At 46.2% G+C, this 25,914-nt stretch overlaps 1 protein-coding gene across 1 annotated transcript in view; it reads left to right on the forward strand.

Moving 5' to 3' along the window:
* The window catches only part of GALNT6 (polypeptide N-acetylgalactosaminyltransferase 6), a 107,988-nt gene that overhangs the window by 76,860 nt on the left and 5,214 nt on the right, over nt 1–25,914 (forward strand). Inside the window, exons 5-7 of the mRNA XM_073663224.1 lie at nt 6,549–6,783; nt 24,584–24,701; nt 25,687–25,887. Of these exons, the coding sequence (XP_073519325.1) occupies nt 6,549–6,783; nt 24,584–24,701; nt 25,687–25,887 (554 nt within the window). The remainder of the gene's footprint in view (nt 1–6,548; nt 6,784–24,583; nt 24,702–25,686; nt 25,888–25,914) is intronic.

Consider the following 25,914-nt stretch of genomic DNA (forward strand, 5'->3'; position numbering starts at 1 on the left):
AAAAAAATGTTGCCATTATAAAGGAGGGGGTCTCCTATAGTGGTAATGCCCATGCTGTGACTGCAAGGGCTGCCAAAATTTGGGAAAAACCCCACTAACAATATAAAGACACAGATCTGGGCCACAGTAATGACATGTTCCCATTAGAAAAGAGAGGGTCTGCTATACAGTTATAGGGTATGCAGTGAGTCCAACGGCTGCCAAAATTTTGGAAAAACCCCACTAACAATTTAAAGACACATGGAGCTGGACTACAGTAACAAGTACAACATGTTCCCATGGCCGCTACTGTTTGCCTATGAAGTGAAAGCAACAGCTGCCAAAAATTTGGAGGCACTCCAATGCCCCTTGCAAGGTCGGAGGGCCTCCTGAAAACAATGTTCCCATTATTAGGAAGTGGGTCTCCCATACTGTTTGCCTATGAAGTGAATGCTATGGCTGCCAAAAATTTAGACGCACTCCAATGCCCCTTGCAAGAGACGTAGATATGGTGATATAGTAGATATGGAGGAGGATGTAGAGGAGGAGGACAAGAGCAAATAGACAAAATCAGGAAACGTATACCCATGTCTGGGTGTGAAGACAGAGGTGCATGGGAATAGAGTTAGACCTCCTAAAAAAGAAAAACACTATTTGAGTTTTGTCAGTTTGTTACGCTGCTATCATTCGGTGGTGTTGAGAAGTCTGGCCCAATCCAGCCCTTGTTCATTTTTAGAAGAGTCAGCCTGTCAGCATTTTCAGTTGACAGGCGGATGTACTTATCGGTTATAATTCCACCGGCGGCACTAAAAACCCGCTCTGATAAAATGCTAGCGGCAGGGCAGGCCAGGACCTCCAAGGCGAAGAGAGCCAGTTCATGCCACGTGTCCAGCTTGGATACCCAGTAATTATAAGGCACAGAGGAATCACAGAGGACGTTGGTACGGTCGGCAAGGTACTCCCTCACCATCTTCCGAAACTTTTCCCTCCTTGGGAGAGTACCCTGCACCTCAGTGCCTGTGCGATGGGAGGGTCTGAGAAAAATGTCCCAGAATTTTGACAGTGTTCCCCTGCCTCTGCTGGATTGCATTTGTCTCTCTCGCCTGTACTCCTTGGTTGTCCAACGAAGTGTGCCCTCTGCCGCCAGCTTTTTCAGATGGGAATTTTTTTAATAATTCCGCAACAAGGGCCTTCTCGTGCTGCACCATTTTATTAGGCCTGTCCTGCAAGGGAATAAGAGACAGAAAGTTCTCCTTGTATTATGGGTCTAGAAGTGTCACCAACCAGTAATGACTGTCATCCAAAATTTGGACAACGCGAGGGTCACGGGAAAGGCAGCGTAACATAAACTCAGCCATGCGTGCCAGACTGCTAACAGGCAAAACTTCCATGTCCTAACCAAGAGGATGACTGACCATGCTCTCCTTCTCATCCTCCTCCCTGTCCTCAGGCCATCCATGCTGAACAGACGGTATGACAGTTGTGCAGGTAATACCATCTATAGCGCTGGAAACTAGATCCTGTTCTTCCTCTTCCTCATTGTCACCCAATCCACGTTAGGATGAGATGAGGCTCCATCTCTTCGTGCTCCGCCTGCAATGCATCCTCTTTGATTGTGAGCAGAGAGCTTTTCAGAAGACACAGAAGCGGGATGGTGATGCTAATTATGGCGTCATCACCGCTCACCATCTTGGTGGAGTCCTCAAAGTTTTGGAGGATGGTACAGATGTCTTACATCCATTTCCACTCCTGAGGTCTTATGTGTGAAGGCTGACCTGAATACCAACGGCCTTGTTGATGCTGGTAGTCAACAACTACCCTCTTTTGCTCATAAATCCTTCCCAACATCTGCAATGTAGAGTTCCAACGCGTGGGAACATCACAGATCAGTCGGTGAGCTGGAAGCTGCAAATGCTGCTGAAGCACGGCAAGGGCGACGGAAGCTGTAGCTGAATTTCTAAAATGGGCACAGAGGCGGCATAATTTGACAAGCAGATCCGGGTAGGTTTTGAGAAACCGCTGAACCACAAGGTTAAGGCATGGTACGTGTGAGCTCACCTTGCCTCAGAGCCACCAACAGTTTCTGGCCATTGTCACACACGACCATGCCTGGCTGTTGGGTCAACGGTGTCCGCCACAGATCTGCCTGCTCTTTCGGAGCTGTCCACAACGCTTCAGCATTGTGCGGTTTGACACCTAAGCATATTCGCTTCAGCACAGCCTGTTGCCGCTTGGCCGAGGCAGTGCTTCCAATTTGCGACTGATGTGGTCATTTTGGAGATGGAGGCTGAAGAGGAGGTTCGGGAGATGTAGAATGTGGGGGCAACCCTGATTGACCCAGGGCCATCAATCCTCGGCATCGGGAGGACATGTTCCGTCCCAAAATCCGACTGGGTCCCGGCTTCCACTATATTAACCCAGTATGCGGTCAGCGAGATGTACCGTCTCTGCCGACAAGCACTTGTTCATGTGGACTTGCCCAGTAGCTGCATTGTTGAGGGCACGGCTAATATTGTGGGACACGTGCTCGTGTAATGCGGGGACGGCACACCGGGAGAAATAGTGGCGGCTGGGGACCGAGTACTGGGGGACGGCTGCTGCCATCAGGTTGCGGAAAGCTTCCGTCTCCACTAGCCTAAAAGACAACATTTCGAGCACAAGCAGTCGCAAAATATGGGAATTTAGTAGTGTGGCCTGTGGGGCGTTGGCTGCGTATTTGCGCTAGCGTTCCAAGGACTGGGGTAGGGACAACTAAACACTACGCTGGGACAAGGAAGTAAACGTGCTAGTTCAGAGTGTGCATCGACACGTGCAGGACAGGAGGCATCTTCGCATGCGCCATGGACATGAGATTGGCGTGCACGCACAGCAGCGTAACAAGCAGTGGTGTCACCCGCAGACACTGTTGCTGGACCCTGGGATTCGGCCCACTTAGTCGGGTTCTTTGCTGCCATGTGCCTGATCATGTTGATGGTGGTCAGACTGCTAGTTTTGCTACCTCTGCTGATGCTGGCCTGGCAGGTGGTGCAAATGGCCTTTTTGCGTTTATCTGCAGAGTATTTAAAAATAAAAAAAAAAGACTCGGGAAGACCTAACAGTTGTACTGGCAATTTCCGTCGTGTTGGCGTTACGAGGAACGCTTTCCCGCCTTGTGTCTGCGGCCACCACACTGTTTCTTCCTGCCTTTTGTGGTGCTATGCCTCCCTCACCATGTGTGCTGCTGTCCTTGCTCTGTATGTCCCCCTGCCAGGTTGGGTCAGTTACTATATCATCCACCAACTCGTCTTACACTTCTGCAACCTGGTCCTCCTCCTGACTTTCTGGCAATTGTGTCTCATCATCATCATCCACCTCTTGCGACAGTAATTGCACTTTCCCACCGTTGCCTTCGTGTGACCGTGGCTGCTCCAATATTTGGGCATTCCTACACGTATTCTCCTCTTGACTCGCTTGAAGCTGGCCGGGCGAGAGACCCGAATCTACAAATGGAAAAGTGAACAGATCTTCAGAGTGTCCAAGTGTGGGATCAGTTGTCTCCGGCACTCAGCATTGTGGGAGGAAGGAGGATCAGGGTGAGGAATATGCGGTCCAGACTTACGGCTACTGAGACTTGACCGTGTGGAAGACAGGGTGGTGGTGGTGGCAAAGTGACTGGAAGCATTATCTGCTATCCAACCAAGAGCCTTTTGACACTGCTCTGGGTTCAATAGTGATGTACTGTGGTCCCCTAGTAATTGGGACAGGAATGTCGAGCGACAAGATGTGGGTGTTTGTTGTGGCACAATTTCAGTTTGGCCACATCCTCGGCCTCTGCATGCACCATCACCATCACGTCCACTTCCCCGTCCCTTGCCACGCACCTTGCCCATTTTAAATGGAGGACAATATTTTCCACGTTCACGAGAAATGGCTGATTTTGGAACACTTTTATAGGTGATGCGTCTGACAGAGAACCATGGTTTAAATATCAGGCGTGTAATTTACTAATATTATTCTACACAGAGACCTAGTGTGAATAGTTTGACTGACACACTGCAACAGAATGGAAAAGGAGGCTAATATTTTCCACGTTCAGTTCAAATTTCTGGATTTTTATCGCTGAAATATGGAACAGATCTGGCTGTACTCTGCAGTGCTAACAAGCAAATGGAGCAGAAAATTGGTGTACTCTGGATTGCTTTTTAAGCAAATAACCAGGAATAAGATAAAAAAAAATTGCCCTGGCCCCTGATATCTGGGGCTATGTCTACAAATATCTGTAATTATTACAGCAGCAGCAGACAGGACGTTTAATGAACCCTCTTGCACTATATGCACTGCAGTCTGCCACATACACTGCCTGCCTGCCTAACTCCTGCTATCACCTTCACCACTGAAAATATGCTCCTGGATTAGTCCTCAGAAGGACTGTTAGTTCAGATGGATATATATACACTGCTCAAAAAATAAAGGAAACACTCAAATAACAAATCCTAGATGTGAATGAATGAAATATTCTTATTGAATGCTTTGTTCTGTACAAAGTTGAATGTGCTGACAACAAAATCACACAAAAATCATCAATGGAAATCAAATTTATTAACCAATGGAGGCCTGGATTTGGAGTCACTCCCAAAAGTAAAGTGGAAAAACCACACTACAGGCTGATCCAACTTTGATGTAATGTCCTTAAAACAAGTCCAAATGAGGCTCCGTATTGTGTGTGGTCTCCACGTGCCTGTATGACCTCCCTACAATGCCTGGGCATGTTCCTGATGAGGTTGCGGATGGTCTCCTATGGGATCTCCATAGGAGACCTGGACTAAAGCATCCACCAACTCCTGGACAGTCTGTGGTGCAATGTGACGTTGGTGGATGGAGCGAGACATGATGTCCCAGATGTGCTCAATCGGATTCAGGTCTGGGGAACGGGCGGGCCAGTCCATAGCTTCAATGCCTTCATCTTGCAGGAACTGCTGACACACTCCAGCCACATGAGGTCTGGCATTGTTCTGCATTAGGAGGAACCCAGGGCCAACCGCACCAGCATATGGTCTCACAAGGGGTCTGAGGATCTCATCTCGGTACCTAATGGCAGTCAGGCTACTTCTGGCGAGCACATGGAGGGCTGTGCGGCCCTCCAAAGAAATGCCTCCCCACACCATTACTGACCCACTGCCAAACCGGTCATGCTGAAGGATGTTGCAGGAAGGAGATCGTCTCCAGACTCTGTCACATGTGCTCAGTGTGAACCTGCTTTCATCTGTGGGCACCAGTGGCGACTTTGCCAATCCTGGTGTTCTGTGGCAAATGCCAAGCGTCCTGCACAGTGTTGGGCTGCGAGCACACCCCCCATCTGTGAACGTCGGGCCCTCATACCACCCTCATGGAGTCGGTTTCTAACCATTTGGGCAGACACATGCACATTTGTGGCCTGCTGGAGGTCATTTTGCAGGGCTCTGGCAGTGCTCCTCCTGTTCCTCCTTGCACAAACGCGGAGGTAGCAGTCCTGCTGCTGGGTTGTTGCCCTCCTACGGCCCCCTCTACGTCTCCTGGTGTACTGGCCTGTCTCCTGGTAGCGCCTCCAGCCTCTGGACACTACGCTGACAGACACAGCAAACCTTCTTGCCACAGCTCGCATTGATGTGCCATCCTGGATGAGCTGCACTACCTGAGCAACTTCTGTGGGTTGTAGAGTCCGTCTCATGCTACCACGAGTGTGAAAGCACAACCAACATTCAAAAGTGACCAAAACATCAGCCAGAAAGCATTGGTACTGAGATGTGGTCCCCAACTGCAGAACCACTCCTTTATTGAGGGTGTCTTGATAATTGCCAATAATTTCCATCTATTGTCTATTCCATTTGCACAACAGCATGTGAAATATATTGTCAATCAGTGTTGCTTCCTAAGTGCACAGTTTGATTTCACAGAAGTTTGATTTACTTGAGTTATATTCTGTTGTTTGTGTTCCCTTTATTTTTTTGAGCAGTGTATATATAGATGTTGTGGTATACCTACACTATCTATAAACAAGCAAATCTCTCCCTGACTCAGCAGCACCTCTTCCTACTCTGCCTGTTTCCTGGGGGTTAGACTGTGACGAGCATAGCGGCGCCAGGTCTTATATAGATTTGATGACGCTGTGCAGCCAGCCAATCACTGTAATGCCACAACCAACATGGCTACGGCATTACAGTGCGTGGCAGGCAATCCCTGCATGTTCATTGGCTCTCTAAAGGTCGCCAAACATGCAGGGAGGGGACCCAAGTTCCCGCCTGAGCAACCTGGAAATACACGCTGAGCTAGTCGAGCACCGTGATGCTCCGGCGAGTACCGAGCAGTGGCAAGCACGTTGGCTCATCACTAGTAATAGTCTCTTCCTCTGCACTTAAAGTAGGCCGATTAGTCTAAAATAAGTTAAGAGGAGTACACACACATTTTAGAAGGCTGTGTTTATTTACAACTGTATATTGCATTGCAACAATTTTCTTCCTTGAGGCAATTCCATTTCTGCAAATCCTCTGTAAGGTATCTGATGTACGTGACATCTAATACTCAAATGTACTCTTCAACTTACTGTTGGACAGGTGAATGTTTCCATGGCTGGTTGGAACCCTTGTTATCAAGAATTGCTGAAGACTACACCGCTGTGGTGAGCCCGGATATTACAACTATTGATCTCAACAGTTTTGAGTTTTCTAAACCAGTGCAGTATGGAAAGCATCACAGTCGAGGCAACTTTGACTGGAGCTTGACGTTTGGTTGGGAAGCCATTCCAGCCCATGAGAAAGAAAGAAGAAAGGATGAAACCTACCCTATTAAGTAAGTTTTCTGATACTGACCAAAATACAGGTATATTATAAATTATGGCATACTGGAAGTTGTAGTTTCAGAACATCTGAAGACGCATATGTTATAGACCACTGAAACCATATACTGTACATAGCTATTCATGGTATCCTACATTGGCAAACACTGAGATATTAAAATTATGTAAGGACTTATCTCTGTTGTACAGTGATAGTGATATAATAGTGGCAATTCTCTGTGTATGGTTACCTACTGAACTGACCTACTACACAATATGGGCTTCTCCCTGCCTACACAGCTAGATTGACAGGTGTCTCCCTATGTGTGTGTAAAGGGGAAGGGAGAAGCCAGTGGGGACCTGCCCCTTGGACTGGTAATCTCTTTGCCAGCCACGCTTTCAACTTTTTTTACCTCTGATATACAGCAATTCGCCATAAAACAGACTTATAAAGTAGGAGCTGGACCCTGATTCATACTGCCTGAGGTTCCGGCAGCAGCTGACTGGTTCTTTTTAAGTATCTTTAAGATTTGCCATTGATTTCAATGCAAGTGGCAAGCAACATGCAACTTGTATGTGACTTGACTTTTTTATTTACAGCAAAATTGGAGCTTTAAAATGCATAAATGTTTGTGACTTTTTAACTGATTGCTGTCGGGCAGCCCATGTCGCTGTGTAGCCCCGGTATTAGGACTTATAGTATACATATGGAGCACCTGCAGATCCCTAGTCCTCACCATAAATTAGGATCTGGTAGAAATGAAAGAAACTGAATCCCCAAAGTCTTGTATTTGGATGATCTTCTATTTTGGAACTCCATGTTGACACCTCTGCATAATGAAATATCTCCTTTAGGCCATGTGCCCACATAGCGTTTTTGCGGCGTTTTTACGCCTGCGAAAACGCTTGTAAAACCGTCTGCCATGCAAAGCAATGTGAATTCGGATGTGCTGTGCACATGATGCGTGCCAAATTCGCATTGCGTTGCAAAACGCAGCATGACCATTTCTACAGCGATTACGCTGCAAATTCGCGGCCATTGAGGAACATTGAAACGCAGCAAACCCGCCGGTATATGTAGATTTGCTGCGTTTCAATTAAATTCAATGGCCGCGAATTTGCAGCATAATCGCGGTGCGTGTGGTACCCAGGATAAAGAGGAGACTACAACTCCTCTTCATCCTGGCTACCATGCGGTGAAAAAAAAAGAAATAAAAAAGTTAAAAATAAAAAAAACCTGTATACGCACCTCTCCAGTCTCCTACCAGCGGCGATCTTCTCTCCTCGGCGTCCCGCGGTGTACTTGCAGGACCTGCGGTGACGTCATTTAGTCAGCTTATGGTCACGCCACCGCTGACATCAGCGGTCAGGTGATGGTCGTGTGACCATCAGCTGATTAAATGACGTTACCGCAGGTCCTGCAAGTACACCGCGGGACACCGAGGAGAGAAGATCGCCGCCGGGGGGAGACTGGAGAGGTGAGTATACAGGTTTTCTTTATTTTTACCTTTTTTTTTTTTAACTATAGATGCAGCATTTAAAGCATCTAAGTTGGTCACACAATATAAATCCATGCCGGTTGCATGGATTTATATCGTGTTACCAACTTGTCAAGCATTTTTCCAAGTGATGCTCAAAATGGCTTGGAAAAGTGCTTGAAAAAACTCATGTAAAAACGCTGAAAAAACGCTTCTCTCTGGCAGAAAAAATGCATGTAAATCTGCATGCGTTTTTTTTCTGCCAGAGCGAGGCAAAAACGCTCTGCATCAAATCTGCTACGTGGGCACATAGCCTTATTAGGAAATTGTTTTCTTTGTTTGTTTTGTTGTCATATATATTTGCTCTGTGTTACTTATGTGACGCCCCTGAGGGTACAGTCGCCACAGAGGTTCTGCACCTCACCCAGAGTGTAGTGTCTCCTTCTCTCAGGTAAGAAGGGAGTGCTGCCCAGAACCCCAACACCTGCATCCAACACTACACTGCTCCAGGCCGGCTGGAAGTGCAAGATGCAATGTGTTTTCCTGCTGAGCCCTGATCCTGGCTGGAGTGGGGGGAACCAAAGGTAGGGGGAACCAGTAGTGGGTGTGGGTGGAGGAAGCAGTTTAGTGGAGCACCCTTGTAGTAGGTATATAAAGGGAAGCCATCTTAGGGTGGCAGATCAGACAGTAGGACAGTCAGTGGAGAACAGTCTGGGAGCAGAGTCTCTTTAGGAGCTCTGCTCCACAAGTTGGGGCCTAGTGCTAGAGGAGTAGGCTCCGATCTATAGAAGGGATCCCAGAGGGTACGGCGAGTACAGGACGGCACCTGTACGCCCCGAATCTGTTAGAAGACAGAGGGATCGTAGGCCGCAAGAAGGGTACCGGCCCCTGGTCCAGTCGTGTAACTTCAAGTCTCGGCTGGGAAAACCGGAGGCTTCTGGCTTATATAGTCAGTGGCCGAAGCCGCATTCTAATCTTCGTGAAGGTCAAGCAGGTCCGGGAACTCCGACGAGACAGGAGGGACTTCAGAGCACCCGAGCGGGATTGAGAGTGGGCAGCGCAGGGCAGGAGGGAGACAGACCCAGCGTGAAGACGGTCTAGCTAGGAACACAAGAATGTGGGGTTCTGTCAGGTACTCCTAATCTGCCTGAGGAAGTGCTGAACCCCTGCCTGGTGAACGCAGCGCGACGTGGGAGGCTGACACCTGTACAGTGCACCAGTGGAACGGTCATAAGAAATGTGAGTAAAAACTCGGATGACTGCACTGCACTGCCTCCGTCCCTTCTTTCATCGGCGCCATCTTTCCCTCCCTGCACTACAACGCCCAGCACAACTCACACTACCTACACTGCCCTGGAGCAAGCTGTACCTGTGGAGAGCCACACCATCCCTGCTGCCGTAACACCAGCTCCAGAGGACTGCTCCGCAGCGGCGGCTCCTTTTAACCGCAATCCACAGGTGGCGTCATGAACTTTCCAAATCCCCTATAAATATTCCCCTTTTTAGTGACCGCCCTGGGCCATGGACCGGGCCAGCCACCGTGATATCCCCCAACCGGCATCCAGAGGCCAGGCTGCTGGGTACCCCACGGCCCTGGGGGCGCGTCACTTATACTTATTCATAAAGTGAAACCTTCCTCCACCAATTACACATTCTCTATCGCTACATAATTTATAACCCACAATGCCATTTGTTGTGAGAAAAGCATCCAGCCCTTTTCTAAATGCTGATCTAGCATCTGCCATTACCACCTCTTGTAACACGGCATTTCACAGTATTTTTACATATAAATGAGATGCCCTCTGAGGTGTCTAGTTTTTAAACAACAAACAAACAAAAAAAAAACAATCCCAACTTTATTCGGTCGTCCATGACAGCACCACGTGAGAGAGAGGATCCGCCCATCAAGGACAGGAAACCTACAGGTTAAAAAGGGCGGCCCTCTCTTTCCGCCTCAGTTTAGGTTTCCTGTCCATGATGGGGGACCTTGCAGGCTTACCTGCAGAAGATGGACTCCTGTCCCAGAGAGGGCCACAGCAGGTGGTCGGAGCCGGTCCGTCCCGGTCCTCTGGAGACGCCACGGCAGGGCTCATGGGGGCGCCTCCGTGAGCGTTGCGGCAGTCGCGACATCGCCTCACGGGAGGTAGATGTCCGCCAGGTGTGGGGCCGCTAGCGGGCTTCCTCCCCCCCCCCCCGCTACCGCTTGCAGGAGATCCAGGTCGCGCCGGCGGCGCACGTGACGGGCGCGACCTTCTGACGTGACTTCCGATGCGCCGGGCAGGAAGCCCTGTGACGTCACCGGAAGGGGCGGGGCTCGTTTGAATTTTTTGGCGCGAGCAGCTGAACGCCGGGGGATTGAGGACCTGGCGGCGAGTAGCCCACCTGGATCCCACCTGGACCTGGGGAGGAAGACCAAGGAGCAGGTAACGCCCTCCTGGGTAAAAAAAAAAAAAGGAAACACACACCCACACATGGTACCGGTATGGCCAGTATATAAAGGGTCTGGTAACATACAGAGGTGCTTCCCAGCCCATTCTTACATTGTAAGCTATGGAAGATTCACAGGAGCTGTCACCTAGGCAACAACATCTGCTGCAGGAGCAGCCCTCTGGGGAGCCCTCACAACTAGTGGCGCAGCGTCATTCCCGGCTAGGGTCTGGTCGTACAACTAGAAGAGCTACCACTAAGAGCAGGAAGGACAGTCCGGTGCGGCGTGATTCCTCGCCATGCATGCTGGATTCTTCCGCTTCTACGGTACCGAAGGTTCTGTGGGGTGAGTGGAATCTTCGTGAAAGTTCTACTAATGTTTCCTCCTTATTTCTATCTATGACTTTCTTTTAGAGCAAGAAATGTTCCTCGAAGTCCAAGCACAGAGAGTGTGCCTTATGCAGCTGTCCACTCCCTGATTCATATAGCAAAAGGTTGTGTCAGCTTTGTATCAGCAAAATGATATCGGAGGAGACCCCAGATTTTTCCCTAGGCCTAAGAACTTTAATAAGGGAAGAAATAGGCAAAGTATTGCAAGGTTCAGAGTCTGGGCGTATTCCTCAAGAAACCCAGCCGGGTTCAGACTCTGAGCTATCGGTCGCTTCCTCCTCCGCCTTCTCTTCCTCTGATAGTGAGCCAGACAGACAGTGCTTCCCCCTGAAGGAGGTCGATGCCCTAGTAAAAGCCGTCCGATCTACAATGGGGATAGTGGACTCGAGGGTAGAGAAGTCAGCTGAGGATGTTATGTTTGGTAGTCTGGGGCTAAAGAAGAGAAGGGTCTTTCCAGTAAATTCAAGGGTGAAAGACCTCATTGATAAGGAGTGGAGAAAGCCTGACAAGAAGGGTAGTGTTCCTCCATCCTTTAAAAGGAAATATCCGTTTGAGGATGCTATGTGTTCCTCCTGGTTAAAAGCACCCAAGCTGGATGTTGCTGTTACTAAAGCAGCGAAAAGAACTTCCCTCCCGTTCGATGATATGGGTGCATTGAGAGATACCCTAGACAGACGAGCTGATACTTTCCTGAAAGGGGCATGGGAGACAGCTGCGGGAGCACTGAGACCAACGGTAGCAGCTACCTGTACGTCCAGAGCCCTGATGGTGTGGCTTGAACAGCTAGACAGACAGTTGAAGGATGGGACTTCTAGGAAAGACATTATTTCTTCCCTTCCACTGGTTCAGGGGGCGGCAGCTTTTCTTGCTGATGCATCTGTGGACTCGGTGAGGTTGGCAGCAAAGTCAGCAGCACTGTCAAATGCGGCTCGGCGAGCCTTGTGGATTAAAAGCTGGCCAGGGGATTTACAGACTAAGTCCAGACTGTGTACAATCCCGTGTGAAGGGGAATACCTCTTTGGTCAGACCATGGACGATTTATTGGAGAAAGCGGGGGACCCTAAGAAGGGGTTTCCATCAGTACCTCTACCCTCCTTTTAAGAGATCGTTCCGGAAGAGGAAATTTTTCCGGAAGAGATAATTCAGGGAGCAAGACAAGTCTGATGAAAGAGGTCGAAAAGGTAGAGGTCTACTCTTTGGTCCGTCTCCAAAAATTGAGCAGAAGACAGGGGATACACAATCAGCCCAGGTGGGAGGGAGATTGTCATTTTTTGTCCCAGCTTGGGAACAGATTTCTCATAGTAATTGGATTTTGAGCCTGATTAAGTATGGTCTTAAGTTTCAATTTAAAGCATTGCCTCACAAAAGGTTCATGGTTGTTCCCTCCAGTTCTTCCCCAGAACGCCAGGCTGCCCTCGTTTCGGAAGTACAAACCCTAATAAGAAAGCACGTCCTGATTGAGGTTCCGGAAGCTGAAAAGGGTCTTGGTTTCTACTCCACGCTCTTCTTAATTCCGAAACCGGATGGAAGTTTCAGGACAATTATAAATCTGAAATCCCTGAATAATTTCCTTAAAATACACACCTTTAAAATGGAGTCTTTAAAATCCGTAATAAAGTTACTTTTTCCCCACTGCTATATGGTAGTGCTCGATCTCAAAGATGCGTATTACCATATCCCAATTCATAGTGATTACCAGAAATACTTGAGGCTGGCCATTGAAATAGACGGGGTGGTTAAACACTTCCAATACACCGCACTCCCCTTCGGTTTAGCTATAGCCCCACGGGTTTTTACTAAAGTAATGGCGGAAGTTATGGCCCATATAAGAGAAAGGGACATTCTAATTATCCCTTACCTGGATGATCTCCTGATAGTGGGGAATTCGTTGGTTCAATGCGAGACCCACCTTCAGGAGACCATGTCGGTCTTAAAGAGTTTGGGGTGGTTTCTAAATTTAGAAAAATCTAGACTATCTCCACTCAAGGTACAACAATATCTGGGGGTCATATTAGATTCCGGGAAACAGCTATGTTGTCTTCCAGAAGAGAAAATTGATAGAATCCGGGAGTTGGTAGAACAATGTATACGTAAACCTTCTATGTCACTCCGTAAGGCCATGTCACTATTGGGAACCTTCACCTCCACTTTTCCTGCAGTTCGTTGGTCACAATTGCATTCAAGAGCCTTTCAGTGGGATGTGTTGTACAATAACGCAGCTTTAGAGGGGCATCTAGACCGTAAGTTTACGCTAGGTCCTCGTGCCATATGGTCCCTTCGTTGGTGGTTACGACAAGACAATCTTGCTAAAGGGGTTCCCTGGGAATGTAGTCCAACTGCAGTCTTGTCCACTGATGCAAGTGGTACAGGTTGGGGTCACTTTGAAAGGAAATTAGTGCAGGGAACCTAGTCAAGCAGTGAGCAACAGTTGTCATCAAATGTTAAGGAGCTTCTGGCGGTGCAGCATGCGTTCAACGAGTTCCTTATATATTTTCAGGACCAGCATGTCCGTGTACTCTCGGACAATCAAGTCACGGTAGCTTACATAAACCACCAAGGGGGAACCCGCTCAAGAAACTTGATGAGGGTAGCGAACGCACTTCTGCTGAAAGCCGAAGATCACTGTCTCTCTCTTTCGGCTACTCATCTAAAAGGCAAGGAAAACATCACAGCGGATTTCCTCAGCCGTACTTCTGTAAAAGAAGGAGAGTGGTCCCTAAATACACAAATATTCTCCAGAATCGTAGAAATGTGGGGCCTTCCGACTGTGGACTCATTCGCAACAAGAGGCAATCGGAAAGTGGAAAATTTTTGTTCCTTAGACCCCAGAGAAGGACCCCTGGCAGTGGACGCCTTTATGGTTCCCTGGAGGTTTCCTCTGCCATATGCCTTCCCTCCCATGATCCTGCTCCCAGCGGTGATAAAAAAGATCAGGGCAAACCGGGCCAGAGTGATACTCGTATGTCCCTTTTGGCCCAAAAGACCGTGGTTCCCTTGTCTCCGGAAGATGTCCATATCAGATCCCTGGGTTCTTCCGGAGATTCCGGACCTCCTCACTCAAGGGCCACTTTCCCATCCTCCAACCCCGAGTCTACATTTGACGGCGTAGAATTTGAGAGGGTGTTATTGACCAACAAAGGATTCCCCGCAAATGTAGTGAATACTCTCCTGGCTAGCAGAAAACCTGTTACCACCTGTATTTATGCCAGGACCTGGAGGAAGTTTCTGTCCTTTGCAGAAGTTAAGGTGGAGGAGGGGCCCCCTATTGGGAAAATTCTGGAATTTCTGCAGCGAGGCTTAGAATTAGGTCTCACTACCAGTACCTTGAAAGTACAGGTGTCGGCGTTGGGAGCTTTATTTTCTTCCAATATTGCAGATAACTATTGGATAGGCCGTTTTATAAAAGCTTCCTTTAGGTGTAGACCCATTACCGAAGCAAAGATGTCTCCCTGGGATTTGAATTTTGTCTTGGATGCCTTGACCAGTCCTCCTTTTGAGCCACTAGATTTAGTCTCCCCCAAAATTATTTTCCTAAAGACGGTCCTGTTAGTAGCCCTAACTTCAGCCAGGAGAGTCAGTGACCTACAGGCTCTTTCAATATGCCCTCCATTCACGCAAATTCTGGACGATAGGATTATATTAAAACCTGATCCAGCCTTTCTTCCTAAAGTGGCCACTCGATTCCATAGAACCCAGGAAATAGTTCTCCCAACTTTTTGCTTTCCGCCCAAAAATCAAAAAGAGGAGAGACTTCACACTTTAGACGTTAGGAGGTGCGTACTAAGGTACTTAGAAGTATTACATGGCTTTAGAAAGGATAAGTCCCTATTTATTTGCTATCAGGGGGCTAGGAAGGGTTGTAAGGCCTCAAAAGCTACAATCGCTAGATGGATCAAGGAGGCCATTTCCCTCGCATACTCCTCAGGGGATAAAGAGATACCGGAGGGATTGAGGGCGCATTCTACCAGAGCGGTGTCAACCTCCTGGGCGGAGAAGACAGGGCTTTCCATTGAGGAGATTTGTAAGGCTGCCACTTGGTCTTCTCCCTCTACTTTCTATAGGCACTATAGATTGGATCTGGGTGGCTCTGCAGATCTCCCTTTCGGGAGAAGGGTGCTTCAAGCTGTGGTCCCTCCCTAATTTCCTTCGTCTCTGTAATTCTCTCACGTGGTGCTGTCATGGACGACCGAATAAAGCCTTAGTTACTTACCGGTAACGGGATTTTTCGGAGCCCATGACAGCACCCGTATATTCCCTCCCTTCACTGGTGTTGTGCACTCCTGTAGATTTGATTTCTTTTTGTGCACCCTTGTGAGAAATTGATGAAAAGTAATGTACTTAATGTGGTTATGTTTTGTTGTAACTAACCTTGGCGGTACTCTCAAGCTCTGTTAACTAAACTGAGGCGGAAAGAGAGAGCCGCCCTTTTTAACCTGTAGGTTTCCTGTCCTTGATGGGCGGATCCTCTCTCTCACGTGGTGCTGTCATGGGCTCCGAAAAATCCCGTTACCGGTAAGTAACTAAGGCTTTTCCAGACTCTCCTATAATGCAATAATCTAATTGTCGCCTTTGAACTGACTCTAAATTGCCAATGTCCTTTTTAAAATATGGAGCCCAAAACTGGACCCTAAATTTTAGATGTGGCCTTACATGTGACTTTATAGAGGGGTAACAATACATTGGGATCACAGGATTTTTTTTTTTTTAACCCCAAAATCGTATTTGCTTTTGCAGCTGCTGCCTGACATTGAGTACTGCTGCTCAGCTTACTTGTAACCAACATACCCAAGTCCTTCTCCTTCTCTGTAATCCTTGGATTCATCTGTCTTCATTTCGGTCTTCAATCATTCACATTTTATATCCCTGTCACTATTATGACCTTAGTTTATAATAAGCTGCTTTTTCCCACCATACTGTATGTTGCAGTACAACTTACAGTATATTTAAGAACTATACAGCTATAACATGTCTCATAAGTAATTGCATGCTTCATTAAACCCTTATCTAGCTAACCCAGCTGCCAAGGTGGCGACACTCCCTTAACGCTCCGTTACGTTAACAAATAATGAATACGCTTATTAGAGCTTAGAACTGCTCTGAACTTTACTATTTGTTCCTCTAAGGATTTTTTTTCACAAATGACTGCTGGGTGAAGCATTAATAAATCTTTTCTGATCTCTTATAATCAATATATACAGGCTGACACATAATGTGAGGGACTTCGTTATTTAGTTGACACTTGCAATGTGATGCGGATTTAATGCGTTTCTACGGCTGCATTTCCGCCACAGAAACACATTAAAATTGCTTGTTAAGAGATCTGGGATGTATCCCAATGATAATCCGCATGTGCTGCGCACATGCTGCGGAAATTTCCGCTGCGGATTATCAGGCTGTGTGCCCACAATGCGTTTTTGCAGCGGCAATTCTGCTGCAGCAACGCTTAAACGCTTGGTAGAAGGTCTGCCATGTTCCCCAATGATAATCCGCAAGAGCTGTGCACATGCTGCGGAAATTTCCGCTGCGAATTATCACTGCGGAAAAAAATGCAGCACTACCAATTATTTTGCCGAAGCGCTGTGTTTTCGCCACCATTGACTTGCATTGGAATGCATGCAATCCGCATCACTGGATCTGTACATGCGCATTCCATGCGTTTCAATGTGCGGATGGTACCCGGGTCTGGAGGACATGAGATTCTCCTCCGGACCCGTGTACTATAGTACCTGTAAAAAAAAAAGAATAAAATAAAAAATAAATATTATATTTACCTTCTGATGGCCCCCGGTGTGCTTGTCTTCGCTTGCCGACAGATCGCGGTGGACTGAAGGACCTGCGCTGACGTCATTTAGTCATGTGACGGGTCACGCGACCACTGATGTCGGCTGGTCCTTCAGTGTACCGCGAGCTGCCGGCAAGCCAGGACGGATCGAATAAAGACTCCGGGGGCCATCAGAAGGTAAGTGTATATATATATATTTTTTTTTACCATTCTTTACAGTCACACTATATAAATCCATGCCGTTTGCATGGATTTATATAGTGTGACCAAGTTGTCAAGCACATTCCAAGTGATGCTAAAATCGCTTGGAAAGCGCTTGTCAACCCGCATGCGGAAATGCATGTGAAGAATGCTTCACTTCCGCATGTCCCTGGCAGGAAAAACGCATGTACAATCCGCATGCGTTTTTTCTGCCAGGGAGATGCAGAAACGCTGAGGAAAAAATCCGGAGCATTTCTGCATCGTGGGCACATAGCCTCCTTGCGGAAAAATCCGCAGCACAACCAATTTGGGCCAAAAAAAATCCGCCAACCCGGGTACCATGGTACCTGCAAGTAAAAAGAGAATAAAGTAAAAAAATAAAAAAATATATTCATAGTCACCTTTCTGGTGGCCCCCGGTGACCATCATCTGACTAAGTGACGTCACCGCAGGTCCTGCCAGTACACCGTGGGCCGCCGAGGAGAGAGGACGCTGCTGGGAGGAGATCGGGGACCGCCGGAGAGGTGAATATAAGGTTTTTTTTTTTCTTTATAATTTTTTAATTATTTATTTATTTTTTACTTTAGATGCAGTATTTGAAGCAGAAATCTCCTCATAAGTTGGTCACACAATATAAATCCATGCAAGTTGCATGGATTTATATTGTGTGACCAACTAGTCAAGCCCTTTTCCAAGTGATGCTCAATTATCGCTTGGAAAAACGCTTGAAAAAAACGCATGCATAAATGCATGTAGAAACGCTGAAAAAACTCATGTAAAATCCGCATGCGTTTTTCCTGCCAAGAAGATGCAGAAATTCTCAGGAAATTTCTGCTTCAAATCTGCATCGTGGGCACATAGCCTTAGGCTAAGTGCCCACGTTGCGGAACTGAAGCATATTTTTTACGCTTCTCCCTGGCGAGAAAATCGCATGCGGATTTTACATGCGGTTTTCCCGCCAGGTAGAAGCGTTTGTGAGGCGTCTTTGCATGCATTTCCGCATGCGGGTTATCAAGCACTTCTCCAAGTGATTTAAGCATCACTTGGAAAAGTGCTTGACAACTTGTTCACACTATATAAATCCATGCAACCGGCATGAATTTATATAGTGTGACCAAGTAATAGTTAAAAAAAAAAGAATCAGAATGGTAAAAAATAAAGTTTATACTCACCTTCCGATGCATTCTCTGCCCCGTCCGGAGTCTTGAGCGACTCACGCTGTTGTGTGCAGGACCTGCGGTGAAGTCATTGAGTCATGTGATGGGTCACATGACTCAATGACGTGGCAGGTCCTTCACACCACAGCGCGACGGAGGGAAAACATCAGAAGATAAGTATAAACTTTATTTTATTCTTTTTTTTTACAGGTTCTTTGGTACCCAGGTCTGGATGAGAGTCTCCTCTCATCCAGACTTGGGTACCATCCGCACATTGATTCCGCTGCGCTTCCGCAAAATTAATGAACATGCTGCGGATTTTTGACCGCAGCATGGGCATTGACATTGCGGAATGCCATTGGGGACCATGGGGTGCGGATATACATGCGTCTTACAAACGTTTACGCTGCGGAAATTCCGCAGCATATACGCTTGTAATACGCAACGTGGGCACGCAGCCTAAGGGTATGTTCAGATGAATATATTGTGTGCTGTCCGTGTTGCACCAGTCTCGTCCATGCTAGTTTTAATGGCACTAAGCTCCATCTGTGGTGTGGATAAGCGTATTGACCTGTACATAGACCCAGTCACACACGTAAGGCCAGTTTCAGACATCCGTGTACCATGGACCGTGCCCTTATTGCAATATACAGCCCAAGTGCCTGGTCTCCTGTCCTCCTGAGCTAATTGTTCTACGTATGCCTGCGAGGCAATAAGCTCGGGTCAAGAGACCCGACGGCCAGGCTGTGTGTTACGCTATTGTGGCGCCCCTGCAAGTCCAGTTACCACAGAGGTACTGCATCTCACCCAGAGGTGTGGTACCCCACTCTCGGGTAAGGAGGGAGTACTATCCGGGACCCACACACCCACATCCAATACACTCCACTTCAGTAGGGAAGGGCGAGATTGCTCCTAAGAGAGAGCACAGTCCCTGGTCCCCAGCTAGAGGGTGGAACTAGGTATAGGAGGTGGGTGGAGGAAGAAGTTTAGTGGAGCACAGAGGGTAGGAGTATAAAAAGAAGGGTGGAAAGATCTAGAAAGTAGTCAGAAGGGGTTCTGCTCAGTGGAGCAGTTAGGCCAGTCTCCTGTTCCAGTGTTTGGAGCAGGAGGTCAGTTCTGCTCAGGAGAGCAAGGAAGGAAAGAGAGAGGAGTCGGGCTCAGTCAGGGAGACCCTGGAGAAGGAAAGAGAGGAAAGAAGATGGGAGCAGTGAGGAGGGCTCTAGAGAGATAGAGGGATCCCAGGGGCACGGCGAGTGCGATGCCACCCGTGCACCCGAATTCACGCTGACGTGGAGGGATCAGGCCGCAGTAGGGGACCGGCCCCATCCTAGTGGAGTACTTTAAGTCTCAGCTAGCCAACCGGAGGCTGCAGCATTTCAGGTGCTGTAGCCACACTCCATACCTAATCACCGAAAAGGTGGCCATAGAGGACCGAGGGGACAAAGAGGACGTCGCCTGACAAGGCCCGTGGCCACTGGCTTGGAATACTGGGTGTGAGGCGCAGGGCAGGAGGGAGAGAGCCAGCGCAGTGAGACGACCTGGGAAGGTACATAGAATGGGGTCCCATCTAAGTGCTCCTGAGATTCCTGAGAGTTTGCTGGATCACTACCCCGGAGGACACAGGACGACGTGGGCGGTTACACACCGGTAACTGTAACCTGGAGAATTGAACAACTGTGAGTAAAACCTGAAGACTGAACCCCACTGTGTCCTTGAATAATTGCTGCGCCATCACCAGCCCTGCACTACACTGCACCAACAAATTCTACCTCTTAAAATCATCTACACTGCCCTGGAGCTTAGCTCTGCCTGTGGAGAGCTGAACCAACTCTGCTACGTCACTATCAGCTCCAGTGGATCTGCACCGCAGCGGCGGCCCCATATAGCCGCATACCACGGGTGGCGTCACGAACATTATTCCCAAAAACTTTATTCCCCCTTTTCTTTAATTATTTGACAGACCGGGTCACTGCCACCGTGACTGCCCCGAAAAGGACCGGCTCGGCTACCGAGTACCCCATGGCCCCAGGGGGCACGTCACTATCGGCACAGTCCATGTTTCACGGGCATGTGAAACTGGGCTAAGGCTACGTTCACACATTCATGTCTATTTTTGCATCAGTGTAAAATTTTCCATTTTTTCTGTTATTTGTTTTTGCCTCCATTTTGCATTTAGGTTTTTTTCTCATAGTGAAATGGATACTGTCTAAACTGTTTTTTTAGATTCACTAACTCTTAGGGCTCATGCACATGAGTATTTAAATCTGACGAATGCTATCCATGGTTTGGATGGATAGCACTCTTCCCCATGTTATTTTATGGGGTCGTGCACATGCCAGACTTTTTTTCCTCAGATCGAGTGGCCTGAGGAAAAAAAATAACAGCATGCACGATTTGCCTCCAAGAACCGGAAGTCACTCGCCCATTCAACTATATGGATCAAATCAGGCCACACTCTGATGACATTCAAGTGCAGTTCAATTTTCATGGACTGAGAGAAGATGAAGAGACACTTTTTTTTTTTAATAATTGATTAGCGAAAAATAGATGGAACATTGAAGTAAAAAACAGATGTCTTCCATGTTTCATTCATGTTTAAGGGTTGCCCTAGGACTTTAATATTTGAGTCTGATCCACATAACGGAGTGTCATAAAGGACATGCTCGGAGTGTCATGGATCTGACACAGGGATCGGTCTTTAAAATTGATGTGTGTGTGTATGGGTCAATGAGACTGCGTGCTGTCTGCTTTTTAAACTGATGTGTAGATTTGATGTGTTTGTGGTAACCTCATGTGGTGTATGGCAGAGGGTTGTACTTCTGGCACTGTATAATGTGCCTCACGATGGCCAAGCTTTCTGTCAGGATCAGTCTTCCCTTTTCAAATTACACGCACACAAAGTTCCACAGTAGCTGCCTCTAAGTAGAGGATGATGGTGGTGATAGTAGTTTGTGCAACTGAGCCCCAATCATGAAGAAGCTGTATGAACTTAAACAGAGCAGTCTCTTTACTAATGATAAAGGAGCAAATAATTATTTACAACAGTAGAGAATTGGTGTTCAGTTGAATATTGCTTTGTACATGCAGACAGGCAGATCTCTGTGGGACACTTGTTTCATTAAATCAGAATATTTCCTCCTAGAGATGCAATAGGAATCTTCCTAATATGAAGGCTGTCAGCTCCCCTTATTTTATTAGTCCCTTCTAGACGCAGGGGGAGGAAACTCCTCCTCTTACTAAATGGCTTCCTCTTCTCATTCCTCTCACAAAATGTCTGACCTCCAACTGCCACCTCAATTCTTAACTACCTCACAGGATTTAGCTCCTCCCACTCTCATGTGACTCTTACAGCTTCAGCCATTGCCTGACAGAGCTGGGTCACATGATCAAGCCTATGAGGGGAAGATTAACCCTTTTTGTGCTGCCTGTCAGATGGTCTCACAATGTGTTTACAATGTACAGTTCACACAAAAATCACAGCATTTATATGGAACACTCTATACATCCGGTATCCCATAGAAATGGCCACTTTGTGGGATACCACATGTTCATGTAGCCTAAGAGTAGACTAAGAAATCACACGTTCAAGTGACTACTCTTAGGGCATAGTTAGACGGCCGCTTTAATCGGACTGCAATGTACGGCTGATCTCCCTACCAGAGTGTGTCCGCTTCATATTTTTCTATGCAGCTGTCACGCTCAGGTCAGGAGAGCTGCAGCAAGTCTGAGCACTGCGGTCCAATCATGGTCCTATTGATGCAGCCATCTGACTGCTCCCTTAACAGGGATAGCTCCATCCAGATTCCTGTTTTATCTGCTTGCTGACTAAGCTGCTAAGGTTTGCTCCTAGAGAACACCTACATACCTGACATGGCTATGACCTCCTGTGTTCCCAGCCATTCCTGTTATTTTCACACCGAATAGCCCTATCCATGAAACCATAAGCTTAGTCAACTACTTTTAAGTCATTTTACATTTGCAGGTCAAGATGTAGTTTCCTGCCTCTATTACCTATAAAAAGAATTGAACACAGTGTATCTGTATAATCATGGTGCTAATATATAGCTAGGTGTTAATCTACATGGGTCACTTACTTAATGAAGCCAGAGATGATCTATTACTCTATTACTTGTGTGAATAGTGACAGAAGCTGGATCCAGTTATGTGGCTAGGATGAAGTATGCACTTGCACTGCCAACGAGCTGTGTTATCTTAGCTAATTAGAACAGGCGTTGATTCATTGCTGCCACACCCTGGTCTTCCCGGCTATTACACCACTGTGACATTCTGACGTGCTAATTCTATAAATACAGTTACAGCCCATTAGGGAGGATTTGACTGGTGGGTCCAAAACCTGAGAATTCCCATTAATGGAATTAACTACATTTATTTAATGTGAAGTACCAGAAATATGAATGTGTTACAGTTAGATGAGTATTTGAGCAGGGGGCATTGCTTTGGAGTGGGTAAATTTAATAATTTAACTTGCACATTTTTTTTATATGACCTAGTGTAGTATAGAATTAAACCAGGTTCAGGCCACGTTCACACGTTCAGTATTTTACACCAGTATGTGTAAGCCAGAACCAGGAGTGGAACAATCAGAGGAAAAGTATAATAGAAACACGTCACCACTTCTGCATTTTTTACCCACTCCTGATTTTGGCTTACAAATACGGATGTTATGTGTGAACGTGGCCTTACAGGGGTATTTCTATCTCCAAGATCCTAGCCCAATATGTAGTAGGTGTAGTAATAATAATATTATTAGCAAAAACCGCCAAGTAGAAATATAATATAGTTTTTCTGATTCACTATGTCTCTTTCCTCATGTGTAGGCATTGCAGGACCTTAGGTATCCATGGATATAGCAATTTGCTAGTGGTCATCACCATGGATACCTAAGGTCCTGCAATGCCTATTATTATTAATAATATTATTACAACTACTACATATTGGGATAGGATCTTGGAGATGGGAATACCCCTTTTTAAGTATTTTTTTTTTCTTCTCAGCCTGAAGATCATATGATAAAGGAAATGTATATTCTAACCATACAGCCTAGTAATTAAATGGGCCATACAAGGCTGTACAAGGTTAAAAAGAAAACAGGGCCTCACCTGTTCATGGTTTGTGTATGACATCACTTGGGTGAGCTGCAATACCTTATACAAGCCATGTGCAAGAGTTTTACAATTTTTTTGAAGAAAGCAGCCATTTGCGTTTATTTTAATGTTGTACAATCCCTTAAAGGGAAGAGTCAGTCAGACAGCCGTATAACTCTGAAGAGGATCTCAATGCAATGCTCAGACAAGCCGTCGGCTCTCCCGACCCAAGCGTGACAGCTGCATAGAAATACATGTTGTCACGCCCTGGTTGGGAGAACTGATGGCCTGTCCGAGCATTACATTGCGAGCCTTGTCCTAGTTATACGGCTGTCTGACTCTTCACTAAAATGAAGCAATTGGATATCATCTTGTAGGAACATCTGTGATAAAATTCATTGACCATAATACACTACCATATAAATTATTTGAAGGGCAGTTTTACCTATAATTCCAATAGTTAATATTTTGGTCAGTTGGGTAGCATTTCTTTTATTGTCAATTATCTGAATTTGGCTCACTTTTTGAGTAGTCATGCATTAGATGTGGATAAAGGAGCTGTCCAGAAAGTTCCTACCCAACAGTATTTCACATAGCTAGGCGACAAATTTTGACAAGTGCTATAATTTTGACGGATAGCATTCATCCCCGTGTTATTCAATGAGGCTGCGCACATGTTCGATTTTTTTTTTTTTTTCCTCTTGGTCTGAGGAAAAAAATCCCAGCATGCGCAATTTGCCTCCAATAATCAGAATGCACTTGGGTGACACCCGAGTGTGGTCTAATTTTCACGGACAGACTGGAGAAGATGGAGAAACTTTTTTTTTTTTCTCATCCAAGAAATTCTGATCACAACAAAATCAAACCAATTTTCTTGAATGAGAATAAAATGTCTTGTGACCCTAACCTTTGGAACTCAAAAGGGTGAAACTGACAAAGATGGGTAACTGGTTAGCTAATATTTGCACTTAGGGTATTTGACACCATACAGGCATTTTTAATATTTTATATTCCTGGTCTTGCCCTGTTTTCTTGTGATATTATTGAACTACATTACACCTTTATGTTCTGCTATGTCCTAAAATTGCATCAGTGGAGTCCACCAGCTGAGAGCTTCAATGACTGCTAGAGACCAGCTGCCCTTTACATGGGATCAACTTTGTAATTTTTTTATGTTTGCTATTAATGCTAAAAGCATAAGTAATAACTGTTGAGAAAAAAAAACTTTTGTTTTTCCTTTTTCTAAATTTTTTTTTCTACTTTTTCTCTTCCAGGTCACCAACTTTTGCTGGAGGGCTTTTTGCTATTTCCAAATCTTACTTTGAACACATTGGATCTTACGATGATCAGATGGAAATTTGGGGAGGAGAGAACGTAGAAATGTCTTTTAGGGTAAGTCATTTTCTATGATAAGAACCCCTGCACCCCCCCCCCCCCAAACAAATAAACCCAACATAGTCTGAATGAGACATTGACATATCTAATCCATTTTATTATGCACTTGTATTGTATGTTCACATTTTAGTTATTTTTTTAAGTTTGATTACTATAGATGTTAAGGGGGTATACCTGCTTTCATTGACGAAATATATTAACTTATGGAAATGTATTTTGAAATCAGTGCTTCATGAGAAATATATGCAAAATAGCTCACATCAGACAAATCAGAGATCCATCTGTAGATGGCATTGTTGTTGGGGGATACACAATCTTAATACAGATTAGGGTACTGGCAGGCTGACTGAGATGCCTTTTTGATGCCGCACCTCAGAGGGGTCACTGGCTATACAAGTTGTATGTTGCAGGACTTCAAATGAATTGGCCATTTAATCTTTATTTCAACAAGTGTTGGGTACATGATTTTGTGACACTAATATAGAAGTATTTCAGGTTCTCCTCATACATCTTAGTGCATCCTTCCTCACAGACTGCACAATGCTCCTGTCAACTGCATCCCTGCTGATGGATAGGTCTGGTCACATGCTCCTCTATCGGCCTCCTCACAATAGAAAAACTGTTTTCTTATGTGAAGTGTTTCTATTCGAGCAGATGTGGTCACATGTCTCTGTCAACAGGGATGTAGTTGACAGGAGAGCTGTGCTGTCTGTGAGGAAGGCGGCAGTAAACACTACAGCAGGACAATCTGTAATACTAATATATCAGTAAGTGCTACAAAATAATGTCCCCAACTCGTTTCTTAAAACAAAAATAAAATGGTCAACTGTATTAAAGATGAACTTCCTATGTTCAGGACAAAGTTATCATTTGACATATAATATATTTATGTATACATCTATTGGCACACATTTAATATTAGACTTCACTATTTGCAGATTAAGTTTTCATTGATTCATATATTAATAGATTCTCATTTTAGGTCTGGCAATGTGGTGGACAGCTGGAGATCATACCTTGCTCGGTTGTTGGCCATGTCTTCCGCACAAAAAGCCCTCATTCATTCCCCAAAGGTACACAGGTGATTACTAGAAACCAGGTACGTTTGGCTGAAGTTTGGATGGATGACTATAAAGAGATTTATTACCGAAGAAACCAACAAGCTGCCAAAATGGTCAGGGAGGTAAGCTGAACAAGTTTCTGTATTCCA

Source organism: Phyllobates terribilis, unplaced genomic scaffold (assembly GCF_046119375.1).
Source record: "Phyllobates terribilis strain yellow unplaced genomic scaffold, ASM4611937v1 Scaffold_2__4_contigs__length_985480577, whole genome shotgun sequence".
In the NCBI taxonomy this organism is placed as follows: domain Eukaryota; kingdom Metazoa; phylum Chordata; class Amphibia; order Anura; family Dendrobatidae; genus Phyllobates; species Phyllobates terribilis.